This window comes from Cynara cardunculus (assembly GCF_001531365.2).
Source record: "Cynara cardunculus var. scolymus isolate 2C chromosome LG 13, CcrdV1, whole genome shotgun sequence".
NCBI classification, from domain to species: Eukaryota; Viridiplantae; Streptophyta; class Magnoliopsida; order Asterales; family Asteraceae; genus Cynara; species Cynara cardunculus.
In genome coordinates, this window is record NC_037540.1 from 10,957,450 (window position 1) to 10,967,880 (window position 10,431).

A 10,431-nucleotide genomic window follows, 5' to 3' on the forward strand; every position below is an offset into this window, starting at 1 on the left:
AATATATATATATATATATATATATATATATATCCACACACACACATATGAACAGATGGATTGACTTTTTGTGCCATCCTAATAGTCCAAAAATGGCTCAAAATCACTTGTTTTCTTTTGGGGGTTATGCAGTATTTTTCTTGTTCTTTTATGCATCATGTTGAATTAAAAATTGGTTTATATTCTTAAATTATGAGTACACTTGATTGTTGGTTTCTTGTATCTTGACTATTATTGTCCCATTGAATTTTACAGTCAAATTGACCATTTTTCTGTCTGATGATATGATTTTATTAATTAATTCATAATCATGATCATCATGAATGGTTTGGTATAGAATGATTAAGTGGTCAGAATGATTAAGAGGCTCTCATGATATAGTGTAAAATAAAATGTAATTGTTTACAATGAAATTAGGGTCCTTAATGATTAAGGGAGGCCCGAGATACAAAATCATTCAGAGTGCTTTAGAACCATTAAGAGGCAGACTTTTTTTACCAAACAAGATTCACCTCTTAATGATTTAGAGGTTGTCTCTTAATGGAACTATTAAGAGGTAAACAAACAACCCCTAAAAAATTGTGAATTTGGTTGAATAATCCCACATTTCTTTTGACTTTAGCTAAATTTACAAGTCATATAAGTTTGGAATGGGGGATTGCGAGTGAGCAATTCATAAATGTTGAAAAGGTTATTTTTTCATCAAAGCGGGCCAAATTTTAAGCAGATCGGCTATGCTGTATCGGTTGTGTTTAACCAAGCAAAAGATGGACACAGATATGCCGAGTTTTTCGTGGTTCACCCAATAGGCTACGTCCAACGGGCAATCGCAAATCAGTTTTCACCATGTGAAGAAAACAGTATAGAATTAAGAACAAGAAGAAAAAGGAATGTAGATTCTTATGCACTTCAATATAGATGCAATTCTACTTGGGATTCTGTCTCAAACAAATGAATTTCGACCGTAGCTATCGATTCAAGTATTGAAAACCAAACTAAACAAACCCATATACGCAAACCTTTCCTCTATCCCAAAGAGTAGAACGACTGCTTTCGTAAGTCCCCCCTACTTGTAAAAAATTATGGCATAATGTCATAGGGGTCCAACAAAAATAGGAACTTCCCATTTGAGTCAGGATTATCAGTGTCTCAATGGCATCATTTTGTTATTAACCTGGATATCCAACCCGCTATGCGAGCCGACTAATCCCAGGGCGACCACCTGCTTTGCAGATAGCCCAGAGTCACTGCATTTAAACATCCGTGGCCACAAGGGGATTTTTATTCCTCCTTGGATTTGAACCTAGGACCTCCTGGTATTTTTGACCTTTGGAGCCAAGCTCAAACCAATCAGGCACCACCCTTGTGGTTACTCAATGGCATCATTAATATGGAGGGATGTGTGTTTCCTTGGTTTTTATGTGTTTCCTTTTTTACCCTTTTCTGTTGCTTACTATTTATTAGTCTTGGTCTTTCTTTCCTTTTGCACAAGCAGGGAGTTTTCATGGAAATAGCTGTTTTACCCTTTGGGGTAGATGACAGGTCTGCCTTCATTCAACCCCCACCCCGTGACTACTTTTGAGTGGGATATACGGGGTTCATTTGCTTTGGTTTATATTATAGGGGCCCTAAGTGTTGTTTTGTTTCCATTACTTTCTCACACGTAATACTCTAGACCGAATTGGTCAATCGATTGCATAAAGTCATCGTTTTTAGTTGTGACGTGAAACGATAGGGGGTCAAAGATTTTCCCAAAGTTTGTGGCGTTCTTAAAGAGCAAGGATGCCAACGATGGGACGGAGCAAGCTTTGGTTGAGGAGTTGAAGGCTTTGGATGAACACCTCAAGAATCATGTATGCTTTATGAAACAATTCTTAGTAAACAAGATGACTGCTTCTTTTACTATTCAGTCGATACAAAATTTCAACTTTTTTATCGAACGGAAACTAATCTATAAGCTTACATATCAGGGGCCTTATGTGAACGGAGAAAAGATCACAGCCGTTGATTTGAGTTTGGGACCGAAGCTGTATCACCTGGAGGTGGCTCTTGGTCATTTCAAGAAATGGACTATCCCTGAAAGTCTGACTCATGTGCATAACTACACAAAGGTACACCAGTATGTTCTTTTGAAAGGGATGTTGTGTGGGTTCTGGTTTTGTTGCGCAGAAACTTGTGACGTTTTGTCGTGCAGTTGCTGTTTTCTGGCGAGTCCTTTAAGAAAACGAATGCGGCTAAAGAACATGTTGTTGCTGGATGGGGGTCAAAGGTTAGTGCATGAAGCCATCCTGGTTCCAAACTATAAATAGTTTTAATTTTCTGCGTTTATGGTCGTGAATCTTGTGTTAGATCGATGTACGTTTGTTGCGCTTGTTAGCCTTTTATGATGCCTGCGTAAACATAACGAACTGTATGAAGGGTTGGTACTCGTATTAGTATTTGTACTTGGACTTTAGGTCACTTGCTTTACCGAATGAGCATACAAAGGGTGCGTTTGATTTGCATGATTGTTTTTGAGGGGATTTGGATTTCATAGAAGGATTTGGAATCCTTTGTTTGTTTGGTTTGTAGGATTTGGAATGGAATTGAATTCCATTTTTTATTATTATAACAATAATTAAATTACATTTTTATTAATGGATTATTACAAAACAAATGTAATTAACAATTTTTTAAACCTTATTGCATACAATTCTACGAAATCGTGGAATCCCATGAAATTCCAAGCACCTCCTAAGGATTTCAAAATCCGGACAATCCAACAAACCAAACATGGGATTGAAATGCAAATCCCCTCAAATCCATTCCATTTCTACAAACCAAACAAGACTTAAGGATCAAGAATCTTACTAGGTAAGAGGCACGACAAGAACCAAGGATCTTAACCGAAGAAGCTATATTTATTGGGTTAACCGAACTGTTTAATTCGAAAACCAGGTCAAATAAATTATCTTTATTGCGTTAACCAAACCGTCTAGTTTGAAAACTGAATGATCTGAAACCATTTTAGTTTGGATAAGTTATGTGGTTTGGATTTTTGACACCTTTATATGTGTCCCGAATGATAAAAGTTTCTGGATCTGTCATTAAAGACAAGCGAGAGCGATGATTTTAATCGTGTTAGTATTTTTTAACGGCCTCTTCACTTAAAAATTGTTCGTGAAGTAGCCAAAACATCAAAATCCTAATGTGGTGGAAGAAATCCCCATATGATATCTCTATATTTGTACTTAGATGAGTATAAATAGGTGGTGATAGACTTTCATTTGTAAAGTAGTCAAGGAATCTGCCCGAGGAGGGGCTCGCGTCTGATTAGCTAGTTGGTGAGGTAATAGCTTACCCTCCCTTCTTCCACTCCGTCCCGAATGCTTACGCGGTAAGCGCTTACAGTAGGAGTCAATGTTATAATTTGTTTATCGGATAAGATTATAGTATATCTAAACATATCTTATGCAACAATTTACTTGGTAAGTCGTCACCCTCACTTATTGGGTAAGGTTTTCCATCATTGTCATCGTTCTTACTGGGTAAGATTCTTGGCCCTTGCCATTTTTATCCGGTGAGGAAAATCGCCCAATAAATACTTACCGGGTAAGCGTTTAGTAAACGGTCTCTAAGTCTTGTTTTCCAACAGTTTCATGTTTTTCATACAAAAACAAGTCTTATTTGAATGTTTTATTATATTTTTTAACCGTGGTTGTCCGGGTCAGTTAGCGCGCTTTGACTAATCCCGGTGACTACAAGACTCGAATCAATAACTTCTAAGAAGAATTCTCAAACGCAAACCTCATCGATAGTTGAATGCCTTTATTATTTAATGTTTACTAAAATGACAAAATAAGCAAAAAACCTTCTGTAATTGTCATAAACAAACAATTTATCACTTGGATTTTGTATGTTTGTATTCTTATAATTTGTTGCTCGATATTAACCCAACCACCGCAATATATATATATATATATATATATATATATCATCAATAACAATCAAAATGTTAACATTCTTTCCATTTCATTCTTTTTCAAAACCAAGAGTTAACATAATAATTAAGAAGTGCGACAAACCTCGGGGTTAGCAATTTTTCTGGCCGTTCTTCAAGACCTTTTGAGATTAGTTGAGGTGTGCATAAACTGACTTGGACACACACGGTTAGAAAATTAAGAACTAAAGAACATGATTGTTAGTGGCTTAATTGGACGCGCAACTTATTCGATCAACATCCGCTATACATGGATGTTAGTAGTGGTTTAATGATATAAAAAGTGACTTATTCAATACACTTTTAAGGGAAGGTTTTATGCAAAGTCAAGAAACTTGTACTCCTACAAAAAAAACGTACACATTTCATCTATAAAATAAACCTCAAATAAACTTTTGATTTGAATGATAGATGTGGCATCAAGTTTTTAGAGGTTATTGAAAAAGAGTAAAGTTTTTTGGTTATAATGACATTGTTTAAAGCTTGTTGAGGATTGAAATCGTTGTGATGGTTCTCATGAATTTCAACATCCATAAATCATATAATTGTAGACAAAAATAAACATATACCCCTCCGAAAATGACGCTACTGAAAAGCCCAAAGTAAAGGAGGTAGAAGCTAACCCCACTTCAATCATTTCTGCAAGGACTATTATTGGAGTTGCCACTCCATTATACTTTATTATAAAGTTGGGTTTACTAGAGATCAAAAGTTTTTTTTTTATGAGATACGTAAGACTAATTTATGTTCATTGATCAACTTTATAAGCTAATGATCTAATGGTCTAAAGTTGCACGGTGACAATTTTGTGATTATGAATATTTAGATTGTAGATCTAATCCAATGGTTGAGAATTGATCTTACAGGTCTCACGAAAAACCTTTGGTCTCACATGATTCCAAGTATATATATATATATATATATATATATATATATATATATTCACCAGATTTTTAATTCTTGATAATTATAACAAACTCATAGATTATTATCAATTATCAAACACATGGAAGCAAACCGATATAATCATTCATTTTTATACATATGCTCGCGTCACATTAGAGAGCGACTTATTCCCAACACCACCCAACACTATTATCATCTTAATCAAATGTACCATAATACCCCCAAAGGTTTTTTATAACTGTGTTATCATCACAAGCTCGAAAGGGCAATCGGGTCATTTTGCAGGCACCGCAAACTGGTATCTACATGTATATACAGTCTGTAGGTTTACCCAATTGGCCATGTGCAACATATATGGCATGTTATCACAAGCCTACATCATATACGAGGATGTTTCTTTCATATATACCAGCTACTTGTTGAGTAATGCTCAAATACCGTCTTCTAAATCTGATCATTTGCTGCGGGTTCAGACATCTGATCAGGTTTTCTCGAGTACCCAGACCGAGATTGCCAGTAGGACTCAAAGAATTCCTTGTTCTCTTTCTCCAACTCGGCCCACACTGCATGTTGGTGATTTGTATCACTAATATCATTTAAGTGTAATGGGATTAATTTGTTGACTAATGTAATCATGATAAATATTGATCAAGTAAGGAAGGTGCGGAGTGCACACTTGTTTGAGTTTATTTTGATTTAGGGGCGAAGCCCCTAAACGACGGGGGTCCGGGGGTAGCGCCCCCGGTGGCGGGATCTAAGGGGCAGAGCCCCGACTTTCAGTGGATTCTAAGCTATCGAAAACCAGAATTTCTAACACTGCATGGTTACCATGATCATATTTAGTATGAAAATCGACTAGAAATGGTTCAAATACTGCGATCAACTATCCTAGCATTACAAAATACTTCAATGATGTTTCTTGATCCCGTTGTAAAATTATCTTTGTGAAGATTTTCACAAACCAGATATATACTCCTTTTAACAGAGTAGGGCAGCGTACATCCTATCCCAAACCCTACCGCTTCATGGGATTTACTGGGTTTGTTTGGTTCGGTTTTCACCACGCCCACAAACACGCCTGTGCATCGTCTCATTTTTTACAATGTTTTAATTAGAACACCCAACTTCCATGCAGCCATTAACATATCACTCCGAGGTCTCAAGATTCCAGATTAGACAGCATTCAAAGAAAACCTTGAGATTCTTGGCAATGTATGCATGTATGTATAAGTTACAATATGAAGAGAGGAGAAATTAAACTAATTACCAGTGGAGGTGATGACTGACTTGATATTTGCATGTTTACAAAGGGCTTCCATGCATTCTTCTTTGCTCATACCGAATATCAGACACTTTTCTATAAGATGTTGTACCTATATATACATCGAATTGATCAAACCAGTTAATTAATCATGATCAACTACTACATGATATATATATATATATATATATATATATGGTGTATATATGTAGATTAATCAATCAAAATGATGACATACCATGTGTATGTATGAAGACGAAGAGTCGGCCATCTGCACAGATAACTGATATGATGATGATCTTCATTTCACTGCAAATAAGGAAATGTAAATTATATAGGTGAGATGGGCCATGGAATCCAAGTGGGAGATGGATGATAATTGGTTGAGAAGGGATTAGAGGATATTTTGTAAACTAGCGTTTTCTGTCTTGTAGGATTCCCATTTGGCACATGGTCCTACTCCTTTCAAACGTCCCAATTCAAGAAGGAACCCTCCCCGTAGATTTTATCCTTAACGTACGCCGTTCTTATCAAAAACTTGTCATTCTAGTGTGGGACCATTTTACTATTACAGTGGTAGTAACTCCTAACTGATACAAGCACCGCCATCATAATTTACTAAAGAGCCGTTTACCAAACAATTATACGTCATTTGTAAAAGTGTTACAGTAAATCGATAGAATGCTTTTGGGCATTCTAACAAGTTTTTTTAAGATTTTTGAAATAAAGGGTCCTACCAACTTTTTTTATACGACACTTTTGAGAAAAGTGCTATAAACACATCTTTTTATAAGATACTTGTTTTTATAAGACACTTTTTCAAAGTGTCATACATAACTTTTGTTTATTAGGACGCCACCAGAAGGCCTACTTTAAACACAATTCTTTGATACTATAAACATAAGTCCTATAAAATAGTCTATTGAGACATTTAGACATATTTGACATCTTATAAAGCAGCTTTTGTCGTAGTGTGTGCCAAAATCTTACGAAAATGAACATTTTGTAATAAAATACATGGCTGCAAACTTCGTTCACTGATTTACATTAAAGGGTATATCTTAAAGACTTCAAATAGCTTCATATATAGCTGCACATGAAAGACAATTAACAGCTAGCAGGACCACTACCAAAGTTACCAATTAATATCTATAACATTATGATGTCAAATGAAAAGCGCAAACGCTGTTAGACTAGCTAGCTCATCTTCTTGTATATGTGTTTAGAGTTTTCTGCACTTGCATTGTTGTCTCCATGTACCAGTTATTCCTTACTGTCTAGAAGGATTTTAATAGAGCATGTATAACGGTCGGAAGAACGCCAAAGAAACTTGAATCTCATTATATGATAATAAGCCTGTGACACTTGGCATATGAAATACCGAACCACAATACCACTACTGGAAAATTTAGGTTTCATTCATTTATAACATTTCCTACCTTCTCCATTCTGGGTTCCATATTCATTTATCCTTTTTTTGTTAACCCTGGGTCTCGGGAGCAGCTTCCACGAACCTCGACTAATCCCCGGTGGCCTAACAGGACTCGAACCGATGACGTCTAAGGAGAATCCCCAAAGGCCCAACCTTATATCCATTTATACTTGTTGATATGGTTAATGTCCTTTCAATATTTATATGATAGTGACCCTTGTACTGATCACTTCTGTCCAAATAAACTTGCACTCACCATTTTACCTTTGAAAATTCTCACCACGAACAAGCACCTCCCATCCCACATCAACATTCACCTTCAGTAACCTATCATAAGCCCCATGATTATAATTGTGAGAATATCTAGAACCCCATCATAGTACACTTCAAAAGAATCCTTGAAGAGAGAGGGTTCCTACATATATCGAAGAAAAAAATGTAAGATTTATTTAATTAATATGGCCTAAACTATTAATATCATTATACATATAAGTTTATTAATCCATAATTATTCTCTTATTATTAATTATTCCCATATTTACATGTAGGTCCTCTAACTATTGTGATGGTCAATATTGGTCCCTATGTATTAACTATTTATATGTTGGTTATCATTCATTTATGTTCTCTGTTGCCCTAAGTCTAAAAATCTCTCTCTCACTGGAAACAAACGATGGCACCAAGAAAGGGATAATAATTGAGAGTTCATCAAGAACACATACGACAATTAATCCATCATCATTAAGGGTAATTAAGAGGACTATTGAAGGATAATCAATGGCTTCTTCATCTTYTACAAATCAACATCCTATGAACTTCTCTTCAAGTATGTATCTTTAATCTCATCTCTTAATAAGAATTATGAGATTGATCCTGTTAATATGTTTGATTGATTTCACATGTGGTATCAGAGCGGATTAAAATCTCATGTATATAATTGTTAACCCGTCAATTTTGAAAAATCAATTCAATATACATATAATATGCTTACTGTCGCATACTTCGATATGATTTCTTATATGGTTGAATTCAAAAAAAAAAAAAATTATGATATGAATTCAGTATGAATATAATATAGTTACTATGGCGCATACATCGAGACGAAACATATATGTATGCTTAAATTGGCAAAAATTTTGAAAAAAATCGATTCATATGCTTACTGCATATTTCGATGACATCATATCATCAAATTCCATATTGAACATCATATTTAAATTAATTCATATTTGGATGACACCATCATAAATTCAATATTGATTATATGATTACTGCATATTTCGAATTTCATGAGAATTTCCTTACGGCATGTTTTTTTTAATCTCAATAAAACCCTAATTAAACAAGTAGCAACTTTGATGTTAATTTAGATAACTAATCCAACGAATAGTTATCTAAATTAATGTAAAAGTTTAATTATGCTATTGTACATAATTGTTTAAATTGTCATTCAATGAACCCAACGGTAAATTGATTGACAATTTGAACAAAGAAGTATAAGCATTATTTGCATATTTGTCATATTTTCTGCCCAACGGTGATATGCGATTTATATGTATGCATGATATGCCTATAGGATTTTAGTAATTTAATTGTTTTGCTTGACCAACGTTAGGTTGGCAATTAAATTATGAATTTATCAATAATTTCATTGTGTTCTAATTAGATTATATGTTATTATTGTCCTTATTGTACCCCTTAATTGTTTTTGATTTTAATGCTTAAAGAGCCTAATTACACTGATACTGAAATTTCAGCCCCTTTGGTCGGTCATACTGGCTTACTTTCCTCCATTGACCTCCTTAATGGGATGAACTATTCCTCATGGATTGAGCAAATTAAAATAGCACTTGGAGTGATGGAACTAGACTTTGCATTAAGGGTTGATCACCCTCCTCCCTTAACCGATAAATCTACGGTTGAGGAAAAACGTGTTACCGATAAGTGGGAACGATCAAACCGCATGTCTCTAATGATCATCAAAAACTCCATTTCCTTGGCCATTCGTGGAGCAATCCCTGATTCTGAAACGGCAAAAGGATATCTTAACTCGGTTGAGGAGCAATTCAAAGGCACCTCTAAAGCCCATGCTAGTACACTTATCCTTAAAATGCTCACAACTAAGTACGATGGAGTTAGTGGCGTACGTGAACACATATTGATAATGAATGACATGGCCAACAAACTTAAAAGTATGGACATGGAAATATCCGAAGGCTTCTTAGTTCACTTCATTATGACTTCCCTTCCGGCTCAATTCGGGCCTTTTAAAATTAACTATAATACTCAAAAGGAAAAATGGAAGATGAGTGAACTAATAGCCATGTGTGTTCAAGAAGAGGAGCGTCTAAAAATAGAAAAACCCGACGTTGCTCATCTTACCACCACTACTTCCAATAAGAGGAAGTTCAATGATGGCGCAAAGGGTTCATACAAGGGGAATAAATCAAATACTGGTCCGAACAAGTCTTAGAAAACTGGTCCTAGTACAAGTGGAACTAAGAGAGAGGCCAAGTGTAGATTCTGCAAGAAACTTGGTCACATTCAGCACGATTGCCCAAAATTTAGGGAGTGGTTGGCGAAGAAAGGTACACCTATTTATTACATGATTTGTGAATCTTTTTCAATTAGTGTGCCTTCTAATACTTGGTGGCTTGACACGGGATCAATGATTCACGTTACTAATTCATTGCAGGCATTCCATAGAAGGAAAATACTGGAAAACAACCAACGGACCGTTAAAGTTGGGGACGGGAATGTGAAGAAGGTTGAAGCTATTGGTAGTATGGTGTTGTTATTACATGGATGACATGAAATGGTCCTTCAAAACACTTTATATGTACCTACTATAAC

At 35.4% G+C, this 10,431-nt stretch overlaps 3 protein-coding genes across 4 annotated transcripts in view; 2 read left to right on the top strand and 1 right to left on the bottom strand.

The window, feature by feature from the left end:
- The first annotated feature begins 1,504 nt into the window (after positions 1-1,504).
- Positions 1,505-2,503, top strand: LOC112524759 (glutathione S-transferase DHAR2-like). The gene is made up of 4 exons (XM_025134716.1): positions 1,505-1,542; positions 1,736-1,853; positions 1,971-2,111; positions 2,195-2,503. Exons 1-4 carry the CDS (start codon positions 1,505-1,507, stop codon positions 2,279-2,281), a joined length of 384 nt encoding a protein of 127 aa, XP_024990484.1. The 3' UTR covers positions 2,282-2,503.
- Positions 2,504-4,946: 2,443 nt separating this feature from the next.
- Positions 4,947-10,431, bottom strand: part of LOC112525679 — a 10,413-nt gene continuing 4,928 nt past the window's right edge. The window contains exons 1-3 of one of the 2 annotated variants that reach the window (XM_025135900.1): positions 6,385-6,472; positions 6,153-6,258; positions 4,947-5,471 (exon numbers count right to left, since the gene is read on the bottom strand). In XM_025135900.1, coding sequence (XP_024991668.1) covers positions 5,251-5,471; positions 6,153-6,258; positions 6,385-6,417 — 360 coding nt within the window. In that variant the 5' untranslated portion in view covers positions 6,418-6,472 and the 3' untranslated portion in view covers positions 4,947-5,250. Of the gene's footprint in view, positions 5,472-6,152; positions 6,259-6,384; positions 6,473-10,431 lie in introns of those variants that run through there. The other variant, XM_025135901.1, reaches the window with a different exon arrangement.
- On the top strand, positions 9,296-10,051 carry LOC112524761. Its single transcript, XM_025134717.1, has one exon. The coding sequence runs from the start codon at positions 9,296-9,298 to the stop codon at positions 10,049-10,051; it is 756 nt and encodes a 251-aa protein (XP_024990485.1).

Coding starts and splice junctions, on each gene's coding strand:
- LOC112524761 (XM_025134717.1), top strand. CDS start 9,296: ATGCTTAAAGAGCCTAATTACACTGATACTGAAATTTCAGCCCCTTTG.
- LOC112524759 (XM_025134716.1), top strand. CDS start 1,505: ATGGAAATAGCTGTTTTACCCTTTGGGGTAGATGACAG. Junction 1,543..1,735: donor CCCTTTGGGGTAGATGACAG/GTCTGCCTTCAT, acceptor GTGAAACGATAG/GGGGTCAAAGATTTTCCCAA. Junction 1,854..1,970: donor ATGAACACCTCAAGAATCAT/GTATGCTTTATG, acceptor CTTACATATCAG/GGGCCTTATGTGAACGGAGA.